This window comes from Papaver somniferum, chromosome 7 (assembly GCF_003573695.1).
Source record: "Papaver somniferum cultivar HN1 chromosome 7, ASM357369v1, whole genome shotgun sequence".
Lineage (NCBI taxonomy): Eukaryota > Viridiplantae > Streptophyta > Magnoliopsida > Ranunculales > Papaveraceae > Papaver > Papaver somniferum.
The window spans coordinates 238,552,231-238,572,257 of NC_039364.1; the positions used below are offsets into that span (position 1 = coordinate 238,552,231).

Sequence of the window (20,027 nt, forward strand, 5' to 3'; positions counted from 1 at the left end):
GTTGTTGGCCAGTGATGCTCGTGGTTAATAATTTTCCCCCTCAGTTGTGTATGCAAGGTGTCAACATAATTCTGAGCATGCTAATTCCAGGAAAAAAACAACCGGGTAATGACATTGATGTATACTTGCAGCCCTTGATTGATGATCTTTTTGAGTTGTGGGAGAAAGGGGTGCAGGTATATGATTCGTTTACTACAACATATTTTAACTTGAAGGCGTTATTAATGTGGACAATAAACGATTTTCCTGCATATGGTAATTTATCTGGATGTACGTATAAAGGGAAGGCAGCCTGTCCTCTTTGCGGTGAAAATACACTTTCAAACTGGTTGGCATTTAGTCGTAAAACTGTCTACTTGAATCATAGGAGATTTCTTCGTCATAATCATCCTCTTCGGCAGAAAAAGACTGGTTTAATGGAGAGATTGAGAGGAAGGAAAAGCCACCTGTTATGTCTGGTGCTGCGGCACTTGAATGTCAGAATAGTATTACAAATGATTTTGGGAAAGCGGAGAATAACGAGGAGGAGATAAGGAAAAATAAAGAGCAAAAGAAGAAGAATAAGGGCAAGAGTAGTCGGGAGCAAGTGCAAATGTGGGTAATTCTAAATGTGGGAAGCGGAAAAGGGATGTTGTTGCTGATGCAGCTATTTCTGGTGCAAATGATGATTAAACTGAACTTCGGGTGTTTAAAAAACGGTCAATATTCTTCGACTTGCCTTACTGGAAGGTTAGTTCCATAACTTCAAACTTACTTGTTAATACTTGGCTATGGGTTCTTCTGCTTTGCACCATGTTAGCCTCTAAACTTCACATTATCAACAAATGCAATCTAAATGGCACACTCGTTCTTTTGATATAGTGTTTGGGAAGTATAATGCATCTGAGTACTTTTCCCAATGTGATAAAGCATCGGCAGCATCAGTTTGATTGCACCATAATTGACACATAATAATATATTTTCAATATAATGAGCATTTTGTTTCTGTTTTTTTCAGCATGACATTATAATAGAATTAATTACTTACCTAAGATTCGACAGGATGACATTATAACTTTCACATAGATTAAATGTCTGATCTTTTATTTCTTTATAGAATTAATTACTAATGTTAGGTTTTTCCATCTTCCTAGGATTTATTACTACGACACAATATTGATGTTATGCATACAGAAAAAAATGTTTGCGAGAGTATTATTGGTACCATATTGAATATAAAGTCCAAAACAAAAGACGGTCTAAAGTCCCGCAATGATCTTAAGAGTATGGGAATAAGACCAGAATTACATCCAGTAGAGACAAATGGAAAAACGATCCTTCCACCAGCACCATACTGTTTAAATGACAAGGAAAAGGCTATATTGTATAATAGGATGAGAAATTTAAAGGTTCCATATGGATTTAGTTCTGATCTTAGAAAGCATTTCTCAAAAGATGGTTGCTTAGGTGTTATTAAGGCTCATGATTACCATGTTCTTATGCAACAAATATTACCCGTTGCTTTGCAAGGACTTTTACCTGTAGGGCCAAGGGAGGCAATTTTCAGGTTATGTTCTTATTTTCACGAAATATGCCAAAGGGCAGTTGATCTCCATAGATTAATAGAACTTGAAGTAGAAGTTGCTGAGACTTTGTGTATGTTGGAGAGGTACTTCCCTCCGTCACTTTTTGATGTCATGATGCACTTGACAATTCACCTAGCTCGAGAAGTGCGATTATGTGGACCTGTACAATATCGTTGGATGTATCCATTTGAAAGGTATGCCAATTTAATTTATATTACTTCTGTTTTTTGGTTTCGTATAGAAAGTTATGCCCTTTGTATCTTAGAGATACTAATATTTAATTAACTAGTAACTGTTGCATACTCGACTTTCCTAGGTATATGAAGACATTCAAAGAATATGTAAAGAATTATGCACAACCTGAAGCTTGTATATCCGAGTGTTATCTTGGAATGGAGTGTGTTAGGTATTTTGATATTCGTAAGGCCCAAGCAGCTGAAACAGGAGTAAAGCAAAGGCGTAACGAAACACTCAAAATGGTTCCACACCGGCAGCACGTCCTCTTTCTAAAGGTGTCCAAGTGCGTATGGATAGTGAGAAGTTAAAGATAGCTCACAGATATGTGCTTTTTAACACACCCGAAATTGACCCATATATGATGTAAGTATGATGTTCACGTTTATTAAAAATGGTCTGTCAATTAATACTTCATTTTCTAATTTTAATTTTGTCTTAGAATGCATATGGACGAGTTAAAATCTCCTGCTGGGAGGGAAATTACTAGTGAAGACCAACTCAATTCCATACAGTCTGACACATTTGCAGATTGGTTTCAACAAAAGGTATGTTTAGTCCACTCTTAGTCAGATTATGCATCTTAGTATAGTTTAAACACTTGGACATTTTGCTTCTGCGGAAAACTACTACAAAAAACACAAATGCGTGTGATTTTGTTTCATTATATCACATAGAACAATCCATGTTAGGCACACCATCATATAAATCTAACTTCTTATGCTTAAATAACAAATTTAGTTATATTCTTATGTCCTGAGATTATACATTTGTAGGTTAAGATGCAAATTGAACAAGGCATGCCAATATTACACACGGTAGAATGGTTGTCATATGGGCCGTTAGAAAACTGCATATCATATAAAGTCTTGCTTATCAATGACACTAGGTTTATTACGAAGGATGTTAAGAGAGTCACACAAAACAGTGGAGTTTCAATTGAATCAACAACCTTAGTTGCAGGATTGTCAGAAACTAGTGGGTTCTACGGTGTTTTAGAAGAAATTCTATTGTTGGACTACAATCATATGTTTCAAATTCCAATATTCAAATGTGATTGGGCTCACACCAATTTTGGTGTGAAGGTAGAAGATGGCTTTACATTAGTCAATTTAAACCAGCATAAGAACCAATACTGTAACGATCCATTCATTTTATCAAAGCAAGCGCGACAAGTTTTGTATTCTCGAGAGTCAAATACATCTAACTGGTATGTGATGGTGAAACCACCGCCTAGGGGTTTCCATGAATTAGAGGAATACAATGAAAAGCATGACACAAATTTCCAACCAGTGGATACTTCAACTCTTGGTTTCCAAATGGATGACGAGAGCGAGAGTTACTTAAGAGAAGATGGGGAATATACCATAGTGGTTCCGACAAAAAAGAAGAAGAAAAAGAAGTTCACAAGTTAGATCAGTAGTTTATTGTTTTTACGGTATTGTATTCTTACTTTAGCAATATTTGGTGTTATTTGCCTTCTCGGTAATCTACTTCAACTGCTATTCTCAAGTTTCTTTCTACAGCTGAGTGTGTAGTTCTGTATGAGTTATTAATTAATAGTGCAAGATCTTTCTTTGTGAAGTATGCTTCTATTGAGAATGAGTATGGAGCAGTAGTTGCTATCACTCGCCACTTCTATGGATATTTGATGTATCCATGCTACTGCCGCACATGGGGTGTTTTTTTCCTGATATCAGTATTGCAGTGTGTGCTATGTGACTGCGCGTATTGGCTTGTGTATTTATCACTTATCAAACTCTATGTTCTATTGTTGGTAATTCAGGGATGCTTTTGTTATCATCATTTGTGTGTGAATATCGGTTTGGAGATGGTAATGTTTTTCAGAAACGTGCATAGTGCAGACCACTGTTCTCATATGTACAGGTTTGCAGGTTGTAAGAATGCAGCTTGCATACTCTGGTTGTATTTTCTTTACTAATACTAGTATTTTTCTTGCAAAAAGACAGTTAACAGCTCCATTTGTGTGCTTAGTTATAAAATGCTAGCTCTGTTACTTTTATAACACCATTTTTAACTCCGCCAATGTAAATGATATATCATTTCATTGTCGGTCTCAAGGCCGGATGAAGGAGGAGAGAAAATGAGACATTTCAGTTGTTATTGTTGTTATATTTGCCCACTTAAATTCTGCCTTGGTCTCGACTTGTGCATATTTTCTCTACATCTGCTTATATTCGTATATATATGCTCCCTCCCTTCTAACTTATAATTTGATGGTATACTTTTGCCATAATTCCCCAGTTGCATGCTTTGCTTAAAGTGGGTGGTCTTATAGAATGTATGTGATTATTTACAGAGAAGAATGTATATGGTTACAGAGAATGCTTCGCGCTCTTTGCGGCTCAGTCGCCTTTGAGCATTATATTTTGTTTTACAACGCTTATGAAGGGTTGTCATAATAGTATATTAAAGAATCACCAACTTTACAGAACTTGTGATAATGTAGGTATGGTTAGTGGTGTAGACTTCCATATAGGAGGCTCAAGGTCGAATTCCCCAAACCTAATTTTTTCCCACATTCTATATTTTAACTTCAACAACACTTATAAGTGTTGTTATACGTTTCTATTAAAAAAAAAAAAAAAAACCTAAACTTGTGAACTGTAAGGATGGTTGATGAGCTATACATCCATGCATTAGGTTCATGTTCGAATCTCCCCTCTAACGTATTTTTCATTATCATATTTTTGTGTTCTTCAACAACACTTGTGAGAATTGTGATAGGCTAAGTCACTACACTTATGAAACAAAGTTTTTATACCTAAATGTCGTCATAAAAATTTTGCTAAAGGAGTTGTCGTTTTTTTTCTTAGCGCAACCCCTTGTTCCTAAGGGTTGGTAGTGATGATATACGACAACTCTTTCTTTGAAACCAGTTGTAAAACATAGGACTTTCTACGATGTATAGCGAAGTGTTGTAAATCTCCAGTTGTAAATGTATATTTTTCCCATAGTGGTTAGTTACCAAGCATGATGGCACCATTTTCCGGCATGGTCTTTATCACTTCCGGCATGGTCTTCATCACTTCCGGCGATGTAAAAAAATTATTTCTGACATGGTCTTCATCACTACTGACACGGTCTTCATCACTTCCGGCATAGTCTCCATCACTACCGGCATGGTCTTCATCTATACCGGCATGGTCTTCATCACTTCTGGAATTTTTTCATCACTTTCGGCATGGTCTTCATCACTTCCGGCATGGTATTCATCACTTCCGGCATGATCTTCATCACTTCCGGCATGATATCCATCACTTCCGAATGTAAAAAAAAAATCGATTTCAAATTGAGGAGCCGGCAGAGAAGGAGAAGACAATCTGAAAGGGAGTGGGGAAAATTTAGAATCTGAAAGGGAGTGGGGAATATTTAGGTTTCAAATCCCTAACCCTAAAAGAGATTAATAAGAGGTGAAAATGGAAATGGGGATATGATTTTGTTTTTTGATTTTTATTTTGAAGGAAGGGTATTTTAGTATTTTTTCCCCCAAAAACCACCCCTTAGCAAACATTATTGGATGGGGGAAGTAATTCGTATCCCCAATTAGTTTTGATATCCCCCAATTGTGGATTCAAAATAAACTATAAATTAAAAGAAAATGCAAAATAAGAAATTATATAAAAATGTTAGATTTTTAATTATTAAAAATTTAATTAATAATTAAAATTGTTACATAGTAGGCAAGCGAGCAACAAGCTGCGCCGCAATCCCTTTTTGAATAGCAAACCCTATCAACACTAATTAAAAGACAAATTGCAAAAAAAAACAATCCATCATGGAAAATAAACCGACATAAAAGAGTTTATTTAGCAAAATGAACAATTAAATTATACTCTTATTTATCTATCAAAATGAAGTATAGTTTTACCAGTTACGAAAATAAACATAATGAAGTAGACGAATTACTATTTCCTTTTTTTTTTATAAGCATGCATGTTATTATGTTAAACTGAGATTACATGTGAAAATGTTAAACTATTATTTCCTAGTTCATCTAGGAAAACTATTTGTCATATCTCGCCATAACTATTGCCAATTAAAATATCCCTACGTGATATATTGACAAAAACAGAATAAAGTATGGAAAGAGTGCTTGCAATTCTCTTTAGTTTTTAATTAAGATTTGATTAAGATGTTTACTGCAAATATTAGATCACCCCACTTAATTTGTTTATAAATACTTTGTTCTCTCATAACGAAACTCATCCCAACCCAACAAAAGCTTTCAAACCCAAAAAGAACAAAGGCTTTCTAAGATCATTGATTCACTAGTTGCTACTGATGTCTCCTCTTAAAATGTTTCGACAAACCTATTCGTATTTCTTTACCTTCTTTTTAGGTCTCCTGTTCTTCATTAGTTATTGCTCCTGTTTCAATCCAAAACTGTTGGATGTGTCACTAGTTACTGAGTCTGGTTTCTTGTCGGCGGGAGCTACATGGTACGGAGGTCCAAATGGTGCTGGCAGTGATGGTAAGTCACGAGGGAGTGGGAAGTTTGTATATGCACGTTAGAAACACCCAAGTACGTGCATGTACAATGGCATAGTGATATATTTGGGATTTTGGTCATCCCGAGTCATATTAAAATATTCTGCCTGATCATTTTCTTACTTCCTTTTTACTCTTCTTTATCAATTTCCAAACTGAAAACTAAAATCTAAAAACTTATCCTTTTATGCATACATTTGTACCAGTAATCTGCCATATTATTGCCGAAGATTATTTTTTAATTTTTATCTTTATATATTTAAATGGGTGAATTCTAGGCACTCTGACAAAAAAAATGTGGAAAAAATTCCGAGAAAAGATTCTGTGGTGTTTGGCATGTCCTTCTACCTTTAGGATTATAAACGGTTAAAGTTAACCCATTCTCAGGGAGAAACTTGTCGGGATATACTACTGGTGCACTTAGCATTTTCATATTTAAATAAACAATTTATGAGAGATAAAAATATTAATATATGTTTTTTTTTTTTTCTGAGTCTTATAAACTTCCTTTGTTACTTTCTTGGTGATTATTATTTTGTTACTCGTTTCATAGTAATTTATAGAATTGGTACCACTTCTTCTTCCTGACATGGGGAAAAAATACGACCAGTTTAGATTTTGATTTAGTTTAACGTAAAGTGGAAATACTAATGATGTAAAAAGCCAGAGAAAAAAAACCCGGAGTTTAACGGAAAAATACTGTTTCCGTAGCTAGCCGTGAAAATTATCCGATGAACATTCAAAATGACATTACATATTTTGTGTGCACATATGCAGGTGGCGCTTGCGGTTATAGGAGTGATGTAGGGAAACCACCTTTCTCTTCGATGATATCAGCTGGTGGCCCTTCCCTTTTTAGGTCGGGCAAAGGGTGTGGTAACTGTTATCAGGTGATGCATTTATAAATGCATTAATGACTGATGATTTCTGATTTAGATTATATGGTACATCTTCTTGATTTTTCATTGAATTGCATCAATAATAATAAATAATAAAATTTTGTGTATATACAATGTAGGTTAAATGTACATCACATTCATCTTGCTCGGGAAAACCAGTAACTGTGGTGATTACAGACGAGTGCCCAGGTTGTGTCTCACAATCAACCCATTTTGATTTGAGCGGTACTGCTTTTGGAGCCATGGGTCTTTCCGGCCAAGCGCAACAATTGAGGAATGCTGGCGTCTTGCAGATACAGTATAAGCGGTCAGTGTATAGTTTTTTTTTTATGCAAGCTAGTTATTCCAAATGACTCCTGGTTTAGGTACTCACTATATTTTATATCTGGATGGCAGAGTGGCATGCAAATACCCAGGCACCAATATAGTATTTAAGGTTGATGCTGGTTCGAACCCTAACTATTTCGCTTCTCTGGTTGAATATCAAACTGGACAAGGCGATATTGCTTCTATTGATCTTCAAGAAATATCAGTTTCTTCTAATTGGCGACCAATGCAACGATCATGGGGTGCTGTGTGGAAGTTGGACTCAGGAACTGCATTAAAAGCTCCATTTTCTCTACGTTTGAAGTCTGGTAACGGGGAAACGATTATTGCGAAAAACGTCATTCCAGCAGGGTGGCGAGCTGGCGTAACATATCGGTCGAACGTCAATTTCAATTAACAATAGCAAGAAACCTTGCTACTTATTGGATGAATTGTATGAAATCTATTTTGTGATATTATATGTAATCATGTGATCAAACCATACTTACAATCATTACAAGGAGGGTTTGTTGCTTTAAGCATTTCTATTATGTATTATGTTATCACAACTATTAATGAAGTTCTCGTTTAATTAAGAATTGGGGAAGCGCATGTTTTCTTATTTTGTTTACGACTAGGATGGGTCCTGGAGGGCGCTTGCTCACCCCGCCCTTTTTTGATTTTTTACAGACAACCATTTTCATGATCCATTGTCCGCGCATCCATATAAGGAGGATAACTCATTCTCCTTCTGCTCCTTCTTACAATGCTAAAACATATTCAATTACTTCATATGACATATTATTTGCGAACAAAGAAGCTCTTCTAAGTTCACTCCAATTTTCTAAAAAATGGCTAAACTATAGTTCTTGGCTCTGAGTATACTCTGGAAGAAGACTAGTCTCTTTGATAATCTTCTCTAATATTTTAATATTGTTTAATTATTTCCTTTTGATACTCAAGGGAAAACACCTGGTAATCAATTTTTCAGTGCCGAATCTGGTATCGAGTCATATTCTTACTTATCCTAGATGTTTGCGTAACTTTAGTTGTTATATTCTTTCGCTCTTTTTCGAAATTAATTTTTTCTTGAAGAACAAATGTCGTATTCATCGATATAGATACTAAACTGAATGATTTATGGATCTCGAGACTAAACTTAACGTTAACGACCAAATCAATCATTTCTCAAAATTTAGGTACCAGAGAAATTTCGTTGGATCATCCGTGCGTGGATCTGAAGTAAATGGAAAAGTTTACATTTTTATTAAAGAGAAAGTAGGAATTAGAAATAAAAGTATATCTACTGTCCACTAATTTTTGCACATGTATAGGCACTTCAGGTACTACAAAAATTTCAGGTCTAAAATTTCTATTGGTAAGACCCAAAATTAAAAGTTTTGGGCTTTGAGAGTAACAATGTTTTAAAAATGAGGTGTTAGGAGGAAATGATTCATTTTGTCATATTGTAGAGTCTATTACCCATAAACCCCCAAAGATCAGTGAATGCTAAGATACAGTAATCCAAAACGACTCTTTTTCTTTCTTCACAAAAAAATTCTTCTGAAGTTTTTTAAACTCAACCTCCATGGATGAGTAGTTTCTTAAGATTACATCGTAATTCATAGGTTTATGAGAAGTGGGTGGGATGAATAAGGTGATGTAACATAAATAAGACTTCACAATTGTGATTTGGGGCTAGCTCAATCTTCGTATTGGGCAAGGACTTATCTTCTCCTAGCCTGCCTCTTTTGCTCATCTCTTTGTCTCTTCGTTTATCTTCAGCGATTTTTTATCTTGGTTTTTTCCCCCTATTAACGGTCTTTAAAGCTTTTTGATCTTGTTGGGTTGGGGATTCATTAAAGTTCACCTTGTTGTTGATTTGTTTTGTTGTTGAGAATATTGGCATTTTATTGCTTCTATGCTTCTTTATTTTTTAATTCATTTAGGATTCTCCTTCCTATTGATTCTTTTTTTTGTTTCTTGGACTAATATATGGTTTCATTTTAGGTAGTCAACTTCCTTTATGTTTGCATCTTATGTCCGTTTAATTCAAGCGGACCCTTCATTTCTGATATCTTGTCTTTCAATTTCCTAAGTTCTTTGGTAATTTCTATATCCTCTTTTGATTTCTCTAAGTTTCAGGTGTCTAACTTATTATATCTTCACTTTGATAGTGTTTTGTTTAACTCGCCTAATCTTATCTTATGCCATGGTTGGTGTTCGTTAAGATTAAGGTTGTCACTGATGAATTATTTAAAAATCTTCTACTATTTTAGGGTTTGAATGTTGTCCGGTCGGATTTTTGGTTGATGCGCAAGTACCTGACTGGTTTTCCGACCACTTTACCGGTTCTTGGATTGGCCCATTTTATCTCATTTTCTTTGTTTTTTCCTTATTGAGTTAGCTCTTTAAAGAATTGGTTTGTATTTGACTTGGAAATAGTTTCATTTGTGTTGTCGGAGGCATAGATAATAATGACTACTTTGTGTTCACTGAATTCAAACAAAATCCCCAAGTGGATCCATCTACTCATAACAAATTTGTATTCCCTTTCTTAGCTTCCTTTTTAGTTTCCGTTTTAAGTATATTTGTATTCCAATTAGTAAAATTCTCAAGATTTAGGATCTAGTTTAGTCTACATTGATAACACATCTTATCATAGGAAATTGACAGCTCATGTGAAACAACATGATATTGAAATCAATGTTAGTTATGGATGGTCTCGGTACAATTTTATAAATTGTTTCCCAAAAGGTTATATTCTTTCCAGAGTACAATTTTGTTCCATTATCATTAAGATGACTTCTCTTTCCTGTATAAGCTTTCCTGAGAATTCTATTATCATTCATGATATTTGAAGAACTTACGATCCCATTCTTGATAGTTTTATCACGAGTGAAGGCGCTCAACTTCTACAACGTATTTGTAGCGAGATGCATACTATCATCATTACAAGAAAACTCATTGGGTACCGCAGAAAAAGAAGAATTTTTATGTCTTAAAGAATTATGGATGTAATTTTACTTTTTTACAGGTCATCTTAATCTTAATTTTGTTACAGTTACAACTTACAACTAGAAATGATGTTTGCTTTAGCTTCTTTTTTTTGCATTCCCATTGAGGTTAGTGAAGAGTGTAAGACCCACATTAACTAATTGATTGTGATTGTAATTACAAAAACCTTTATTTAATGAAAAACTTGCCTTTTTTAATTAGAGTGATTAAATATCCTAGTTTAATTGGGGGCCAAACATTTTAATTGGGGGCCTCGCACTAGAGGACAAAAAAGGTCACCCAATCCTAATTTGGGTCACCCCTTAAAAAAATATTTTCTAAATGGTTAAAATGTCCCTAAATAATTAGTGATAATCTTAATTAATCAGTGATAATCTGATTTAATTAGAGTTCAATTTTTTTTTCCAGATTTTTTGTTTGCAATTTTGTGTCTGATTTTGTTTTGTCCAGATCTGTATGAAAAGTCGTCATGGTATTGAAAATTTTCAGTGACGACCTTAAACAGTCGTTAATTTTTCGATTGTTTCAGTGACGACTCTAAACTGTCGAAGATTCATTAATGGCGGAAATGTACGGCAGTTTTGAGTCGTCATAAACATAACTAATTCCCGGACGACCCTTTGGAAGAGTTGTTATTGTTTTAATTATGTATATGACGACTGTAAACAGTCGTTAATGTTTTAGAAGTGTCGTTAAAAACAATCGTTAGTCTCTAAAAATAGTCGTTATCTTCATCGTTAATGGCGGAAATGTACGACAGTTTAGAGTCGTCATATACGTAATCAATTCGCTGACGATACTCTGGAAGAGTCGTTATTGTTTTAATTATGTAATGACGACTTTAAACTGTCGTTAATGTCTATGAAGGGTCGTTAATGTCTATGAAGGGTCATCATTTGAAAAAAATAAAATAGTCAAGGATAAAACAGTATATTCACGATCGGATTAATACGCCCCTGAAAATTTTGGGGTGCAAATAAAATTTCATGGCCCCCGATTAGTTTCTTTGGCCCCAATCACACGAGGTTAAATATCGGTTATATCTTAAATTGATTAGCTGTGATGTCGTTGGATTATAAATGCTCAGGCTGCATGCGCGCAAAATATTTTAAACCATAATATTGGGCATACCAAAATCTTCCAAGGCATACTGAATGAAGACAAAAAAAGGTTGTGAAATATCAAAATCAGATAACCCCTTAACCCAAAAATTTTCTAATGGCAAATCTGCCCTTTACGTATTAGTGTTAATAATCTTGATTAGTGATTAAATATTTTGTTTAGTGATTAAGATAATTTTCAGAATTATAAGAGTTGTTTAGATGAAAATTTTGAGGTAAAAAAATCAAAGTTTTGGTTTGGTTAAGAAGGAGAGAAAGAGAAGGAGAAAGTGAGAAAATTCTAATTCTTGATTCAATGGAGGATGAGGAGGGTCATATATCATCTAAAAAACCTAGGAAAATGCACATCAACTACACTAATGATTCCCAAACCATTGGAGGATGAAAAGGTTCGACTTACATTTATGAGCGGAACCGATCCCTTTATGAACAGTTCGGCTAGCTGAAACTGTTTAGGTATGCGCCGAACATTTGCTAGACACTAGTTCGGCTTGTATAAAATTTTCCTACAAAGCCGAACCTATTCCTGAGAGTTCTGGAATAAAAAATGTTAATGGTTCGGCTTATATAATGAAAACTGTATCAGCCGAACTGTTCATATACACTTTCAGGCTGAAAATTTGAAGAACCGTTCGGCTTAAAAAACAACAACATTATGCGCCGAACTTAGGTTCGGCTCACAACGCAACTATATTATGCGCCGAACCTAGGTTCGGCTCACAACTCACCTAAATTATGCGCCGAACCTTGATCTGAAACCTGGATATTGACAACTAATAAACAGTTCGGCAAGCTTAAAATGTTATTGTTATGAGCCGAACCAACTAGTTCGGCTTGTTTGAAAATATCATAATGAGCCGAACCTAGTCCTGTGTGATCTGGAAGAAAAATTATGTGAGGTTCGGTTCATAGATGTAAGCCGAACTGTTCATCAATGGGTTGGTTCGTCTCACAGATGTAAGCCGAACCTTTTCCTGAGAGTTCAGGAATAAAAAATGTTAATGGTTCAACTTATATAATGAAAATCGTAGATTTTAACCCACTAAAATCAAGTAGATTTTATCTTCATCTTCAAGAGAATGAAAATACGAAGATAACGCAAAAAGAATGAGGTCATTCCGACATTGGACGAAGAAGTTATGATCAAAACAAGATCGAAAGAATTCAGTCTACAACGGGAAGTTCGGCTGATAACTCATCAACACGAGTCAGCCGAACCTAAAGCCTATAAATCAATATTTTCGAAGTGGTTAAGGGTGTATAGATCATTGCATACCCATTAGACACCCCTTATCAATACATCCTGGTTAGGAAAATGACTTTGTATGCCTATAAAGTTTTTGGTATGCCCAATATTATGGTTCAATATTTTCTTATAGTTTGGGGTTAGTGTCTTAGTGGTATTTTCACTTCATTTGATACCCGGCCCAGCCCAGCCCAGCCCAGCTCAACTCTCTCACAGATATAATCAATTCCTCCCTCATTTTCTCCCTAGCAACAGAGAGAACTTATCCTTAAAGACTCAAATTTATCAAACGGTCGAATATGATTTCATGTATCGGTTCTTCATTGATTCAACAACCCATCAAGTTCCATAAACCCTTCCTAAACCCTGCCAATTTCTTCATCAAAACCCCTAGAACCCTAACTTTGATTTGTAGAGCAGAATCTTCAGAAACTAGTAACCCTAACAAGCGTAATCCATTAAAGGGTAAAGAACCATACAGGAAACACCCCAGAAGATCAAAATACGGAACTTCAAGAAGATCAATTTTGAAGAAAACATTGAATCAAGAACAGCTCATTTTCACTACCCCAATTTCAGATGACCCTGTTGTTGCAATCATTGGTGGTGGAATGTCTGGATTGATTTGTGCACTCAATTTAGAGAAAAGAGGAATAAAGTCTACAGTTTTCGATACTGGGGTTCATGGTTTGGGAGGAAGAATGGGTACCAGGATAATTGATACTCAGCCACTGGTTTTTGAGCACGCAGCTCAGTTCTTCACTGTCAGTGACTCTCGGTTTGCCGAATTGGTTAACGGATGGATGGATAAGGGTCTTGTTCGGCAGTGGGATGGAGCAATTGGAGACCTTGATGTAGGTGGGAAGTTTACTCCTAGTACATCTTCAGCTCCGAGGTATATAGGTGTGAAGGGGATGCGCCCTCTTGCAGATTCAATTCTTTCTCAGACAAGCATGGTTAATGTAGTGAGACCCTGTTGGATAAGTAAAATTGAGGCATTTAATGGAAGGTGGTACTTGAGTGAAAATGGGAAGCCTCAGGGCCAGTTTGATGCAATTGTTATTGCGCACAATGGGAAATGCGCAAATCGCCTGCTTGGTACATCAGGTTTACCAATGATAGCAAAGCAAATGAAAGCGCTGAATCTGAGTGCTGTTTGGGCACTTCTTGCAGCATTTGAAGATCCTCTTCCTATACCCTTTGAAGGAGCTTTTGTGAAAGGAGTCGATTCGCTGTCATGGATGGGGAACAATACCAAGAAACTATTCCCCTCTCAAAGCAGTGGCCCTCAGTGTTGGACCTTCTTCAGTACAGGCGATTTTGGAAAACGTAACAAAGTTCCACAGGAGAATATCCCAAATGCCACAGCAGAGAGGGTGAAGGAAGCTATGATTGAAGGTGTTGAGACTGCATTGGGGGTACCCAAAGGATCACTTCAGAAACCCTTTTACACCAGGGTTCAGTTATGGGGAGCTGCTCTTCCTACTAATACTCCAGGAATTCCCTGCATTTTCGACGCTCAGGGAAGGGCGGGAATATGTGGTGATTGGCTGCTTGGTTCAAGCTTAGAGGCTGCAGCATTAAGTGGGATAGGTCTTGCAAGTCATATTGCAGATTACTTACAAAGTAGGGGATCCAGTCCAGATGAGTTTTCTGTTGGTTTACACGAGGAATTTCAACCAACTGAAGGATACGATATCGGGCAATTTCCAAGTGTAGAGACTACAGAACAAGTAACAGAGACTCTGGCGTGTGGCAAATAAAAGTTAGAACCAAATCTGATATAGTGCCTGGAGTTGGATTAACAACAACACTCGTGAATACTAAAGGTGGAGATGGTAGACATGCACTTCATTTTGCTGCTGCAGAAGGGGAAGATTAGATGTTCTTCAACTACTGAACAGGTGAAACTTGACATTGATGTCAAAGACAATTCATTCAGGTATCATTACTCGGGGGTTTTTGTTTTAATTCTTTGTTGTTGTGGATACAAACAGTTTATATTAGTATGAGATCCAATTCTAGGGGAATCATAGGTGCGTGTTGGTTGTTGTTGGTGTTGGGCGGTGGTGGTGGTGGTGGCCAGCTATCCTTGTTGTTTGTGTTGGTTGTTTCTGGTGGAATGGTGGTGGTGGCCTAACCATACTTTTAATTGGTCAATCAAAATAAATATTTTCGTTTTCTGTTTCTTGATTCTGTTGCTATATTGGTCATGTTGTGTTTTCTAAAATTTCAATTCCACATTAGTTGGTTTCTGGTGATCTTTTCCTTTTTGTTGGTTTTTTCTATTTTGTCCTGTTAATAATTGTTTGAAAAGAGATGAGTGTTTTTAGATTGAATAGTAGGTCTTTGGTGAGCACATTGCTTAGAGGATTAGTCTACTTACTTTGACGGTAAGAAAAGCGGTATGAGTGTATAACCGCATTATGACTTCTAAAGCTTTAGTACTGACTGAAGTTAAGGTGGTTAATTTTGGAAATCGCTAAATCTGAGTAAATCTGTAATTGTGTAATTGTAATTTCTGGTGATGTATTTTACAGGCGACACTCCCTTGTGCTGTGCAGCAATAGAATGACGTTTGAGCGTTGTAGCATATCTTCTGGAAATTGGTGCCAATCCTGAAATACCAAATGATACAGATATGATGCATATGAATCTTTTGCATCATGCCTCTATGAAAGGTAGCTTGTAATTCAATCGATCTGGTAGACTTCCCGGATGTGTTACCAGGACATCTCAGAGTAGTCTAAAATCGATCTGGTAGACTTCCCGGATGTGTTACTAGGACATCTCAGAGTAGTCTAAATGAAGCCCCAATGCTTTTTTGTGTTGCAGGACATAATGGAGTCATATCCTTGTTACTTTCAAAAGGGATTAGCATAGACGTTTCAAATGGTTTTGGCTCACCCCTGCAGCTTGCTTGTGTTTTTGGCCAACACGATACAGTTAAACTTCTTCTGGATCACCCAAGCCAATGTGAGTAGCATTTATTTTTCTTGCTGAACAGGTGTGCCTTAATTTTTGCACTGTATATACTCAAATACTAGTCTCTAAATGACCTAAATCTTACCCTGATACGATGTTAGCTGCTTGATCATGACATATGTTTATTTTTAATTCTTAATCAGAACTATCTTAAGTCAAAACCATCTACGCTTGTCAGAATATAAAAAAGAAAAGAATTTTGAAGTAAGCTATGTTGACATAGCCAAAAAAGATACATTTTATCGCTGATGAGTTTTGTTACTTCCTAATGTTACTTCTTTAAGTTTCTTCCCTTCAGCTGATTTGATAGACTGCTAGTCTGATCTCCTTTAGTGTACAAAGATACCTTTTCATCTCTTGCACATAATAATAAAGAGCCATTTTTATCACCTGTACACTTTCTCTTCTTTTTTTTTTTTTTTCTCTAAGCAAGGGGGTCATTAAGTCTACCTTCCATTTTGCCTTTTTGCAGCCCAGTTTGTCTTCCACGAGGTGGCTACTTCAGTCATCCATCCTTTCCAAAACTTGGCAATGCGTGGAGAATTTACTCAAGGTTGAAAACTTCCTTTACATTCTTGTTGGATTTTATTACATTTGTTTAGATTTGGACTTGTTTGGGTGATCTGAACCCGTAGTTTGTGAGGGTGTATTTGTCTGTTAAAATCATATTCAAGATATATATCATTTCCCCCTGATTTCAAATGTGTTGCTCTTGGTTCCATAGTGGTGATGGTGTATTCATACCACGTAACTATCGAGGGATTTATTGGCATGCTTGTTGCTGTACAATGCCTGAATATTATTGTACTTATTTTTGGTGTGTATGTATTCCCTCATAACTTGTTCTTGTAAATCTTTATTCATCTGTTTAGGCAGGTGCTGATCCAAATGGTGGATCAGATGGAGTCAAAGCTCTGCCACTAGCAGCTAAAGTGGGGGTAATACAAATCATCGAGCTGTCAGTTGAAGCTGGTGCGGGTCCAAATTTTACAGATATGGGAAGCTATCTGTATTTGGGTCTGTGTTCAGTAATTTTACTTGAAATTTGTTTTGTGGTACTTGATGAGGATTTTGTTCTTATTGTGGAACGATCAAAGGGATAGTCTTATCTACTGCATCCTTCAGCTAGAAAGGCGCAGCTTTTTAACCTTTGTTTAAATTTTATTGCCTTTCCCTAATGTGAAAAGTGGTGCATTATAAGATTATTTTATGCTGCATTTACGTGCTGTTGTAGTCTGGCTTATGAAAATCAACTATTTCGTGTTGCAATGCAGACTTAAGCCAATAGAAGAAGCAGCTATTGATGGTAATCGTCAAGGTGTTGAGATTCATTTTCCTGAACATATGTGGACTTGAGCATTGATGGAGTGATGGAGCATGCAAATTCCGAAAAGTTCAAAAAGGTAAATATAATTGTAGGCTTGTAGCTCACTTTTGAGGTTTTATATAGCGTCTTTGAGGACAAAATGTAAATCAACTGTTAATAGCTCCTTAATTAGTATTTCATGCTTTCCGTTTTGTTTGGCAATCAGCAGTTTCCTTCTTTCAGACAATGGAGCTCATAAGTGTAAATTTAAAAGAAAAGTAGATATACATTATATTGTACGAATTCTTCACTATTGGCAGATGATTCATAAAGAGAAGATTTTTCTTGAGGCAAAATCAATGGGCACGAGTGCATTGCGCAGGAAGGAGTAATGATCTGGCATCATGTTGGTACACAAAGGTCCTTTTCTTTATAACTGAGCGTGTTAATGACTTTGTATCTCTAGTGCGTGCTGGCAAGGCTGGACGGGCCAAGGGCTTGCTACAGGAAAGGAGTAGCACTCAAACTACTGAATGTATGTATCCAGTTATTTTTGAAATTTTCTGCAAATTTTAGTTGTCAGCAAATTTTTAAAAAAACTACTTCGTTGTTCTTTTTAGTTGTCAGCAAATTTCTGTTTTTGAAAGTCCTTATTCAATAGTCTTTGCTGTAATAATTGCCATAGAGGCTTGACGATGTAGTAGAAGCCTTTTCCGATGGCTTGAAGATGGATCCTGAAAACAAAGAGCTTGAAGCTGCATTTAGGTTACCGTTACATTTATTCGAAAAAAAATCAAAAGCAGTATAAAAGAAAGAATAAACCTTAGAAATGAACCGCCATTAAAAAGAATTCACTTTAGAAACTAAATCACTATAAAAGAGGGTTCATTTAGCAAAATGAACAGATGTATTTGCAATTCATCTGGTAAACAGTGAAAGGTCCGAGGCAATAAAAGGTTTTCCATGTACCGAGAAGGATTCCAGAAGACCAAAAATTTAAAGAATGAAGTAAAGGCATTTGATCTCTTTTATAGATCCGAAAAATCCAAATTATTGCATAGGTAAGAAATGGAAGCACTAACCAGGGAATAACACCGTAACCCAAGAGTTGAGTGCTCGTGGGAAATTTTCTTTCCGAGGGTTCTCATTCAAAGGAGTTTAATCAAAAAAGACAAATTAGATGTTAGTATGGGTAAAAATACTCACTTAATAATCAACTCATTCATATATTCCTTCGATCACAGCAGTGGGCGATAGTGGAGATTTGGAGGCTGAAAAATACTTTGAGTCGCTGAACATCTGCCCCCAAGTATATTTTTCGGAAAATGGGTCATTTGTCCAAATATTTTTAAATCACGGTTTAAATGGACGAGTAAAAAATAGTTTGGGTGAAATGGCCAAAAAAAAATAGTATCCTAGCTTAAATTTAAAAAATAGCAAGGATGAAACTGGATACATCCTGTGTAAATTAAAAATAAGAAAAAATATTTGAAAATGGGCACGATGGAACTGGTTACATCCTGCTTATCTTTACATTTTTGTCCATTTAAACAGTATCAAAATCTAACTGTACATTTCACCCAGGAATTGTTGATTTTGGTCTTTTTAACCAATTTTGTGTATATTTTTAACCCGGCGTCATTAGGGGCGACTAATAAGACAAAATAGGATGAAAATACTTATATATCCCTTCATAATCGGTAGGTTAGTATTAATTTTTTATCTATCGATTGTGACTATGTTCTTCTCCTCTTTGAGAAATCCAAAATTCAATTGTTTTGAAAATTTTAAATTTTAGGCTACTACCACAATCGGTAGATAAATAACATCACGATAGAAAATAAACATCACGAAACTACCGATTGTGCAAATAGAGAAATTCAAAATTCCATTGGTTTTTGAAAATTTCGAATTTGGGGCAACTATCACAATCGATAGATAAAAGAACATCACGAGACTACCGATTGTACAATCGGTAGATACTAAAATATCACGAAACTACCAATTGGGAAAATAGAGAAATTCATAATTCCATTGGTGTTTGAAAATTTCGAATTTGGGGCAACTACCATATTCGGTAGAAAATTAACATCACGAGACTACCGATTGTATAATTGGTAGATAATAAACATCACGAGACTACCGATTGTGCAAATAGATAAATTCAAAATTCCATTGGTTTTTGAAAATTTTGAATTTGGGACTATTATGATAATCGGTAGAAAATTAACATCACGAGACTACCGATTGTGTAATCGGTAGATAATAAACATCACGATACTACCGATTGTGCAAATAGATAAATTCAAAATTCCATTGGTTTTTGAAAATTTTGAATTTGGGACTACTACCATAATCGGTAGAAAATTAACATCACGAGATTACCGATTGTGTAATCGGTAGATAATAAACATCACGTAACTACCGATTGTGCAAATAGATAAATTCAAAATTCTATTGGTTTTTCAAAATTTTGAATTTGGGGCTACTACCATAATCGGTAGAAAATTAACATCACGAGATTACCATTTTAACTATCGATTATAATTTTCGTAACACAAACCAACATACATCAATATAAACTACCGATTGTAGTATTGTCTACCGATTATGAAGGGCATTTTAGTCATTTCGAATTTTTTTGATAAGGGGTGGCTTGATGTTAGGTTTGGATGACCCTATTTTGTCTTATTAGTCGCCCCTAATTCTTTCCGGGTCAACCCTAATGACGCCAGGATTTTTAATTATTTGAATCAATTTAAAACTCTTTTTTTGGTTCTAAATTAATTTAAAATTCTTTTACACGTATCCTACACGTATCCCTTAATAATAAAT

General features: G+C 35.7%; 2 protein-coding genes across 7 annotated transcripts; both read left to right on the plus strand.

The window, feature by feature from the left end:
* Positions 1-6,104: 6,104 nt before the first annotated feature.
* Positions 6,105-7,934, plus strand: LOC113296222 (expansin-B15-like). Its single transcript, XM_026544545.1, has 4 exons — positions 6,105-6,294; positions 7,089-7,201; positions 7,330-7,517; positions 7,607-7,934. Exons 1-4 carry the CDS (start codon positions 6,105-6,107, stop codon positions 7,932-7,934), a joined length of 819 nt encoding a protein of 272 aa, XP_026400330.1.
* Positions 7,935-13,163: 5,229 nt separating this feature from the next.
* LOC113299941 (renalase-like) lies at positions 13,164-17,952 on the plus strand. 6 transcript variants are annotated; one of them, XM_026549072.1, is made up of 7 exons: positions 13,164-14,843; positions 15,442-15,582; positions 15,737-15,877; positions 16,359-16,439; positions 16,759-16,903; positions 17,161-17,289; positions 17,419-17,952. In XM_026549072.1, exon 1 carries the CDS (start codon positions 13,201-13,203, stop codon positions 14,662-14,664), a length of 1,464 nt encoding a protein of 487 aa, XP_026404857.1. In that variant the 5' UTR covers positions 13,164-13,200; the 3' UTR covers positions 14,665-14,843; positions 15,442-15,582; positions 15,737-15,877; positions 16,359-16,439; positions 16,759-16,903; positions 17,161-17,289; positions 17,419-17,952. The 6 variants fall into 6 exon arrangements, with proteins under 6 accessions (XP_026404857.1, XP_026404856.1, XP_026404855.1 ...); XM_026549071.1 differs by having other exon boundaries at positions 17,422-17,952; XM_026549070.1 differs by having other exon boundaries at positions 17,513-17,952.
* Positions 17,953-20,027: the final 2,075 nt, after the last annotated feature.

Coding starts and splice junctions, on each gene's coding strand:
- LOC113296222 (XM_026544545.1), top strand. CDS start 6,105: ATGTCTCCTCTTAAAATGTTTCGACAAACCTATTCGTATTTCTTTACC. Junction 7,202..7,329: donor GGTGTGGTAACTGTTATCAG/GTGATGCATTTA, acceptor TATACAATGTAG/GTTAAATGTACATCACATTC. Junction 7,518..7,606: donor TTGCAGATACAGTATAAGCG/GTCAGTGTATAG, acceptor TCTGGATGGCAG/AGTGGCATGCAAATACCCAG.
- LOC113299941 (XM_026549072.1), top strand. CDS start 13,201: ATGATTTCATGTATCGGTTCTTCATTGATTCAACAACCCATCAAGTTC.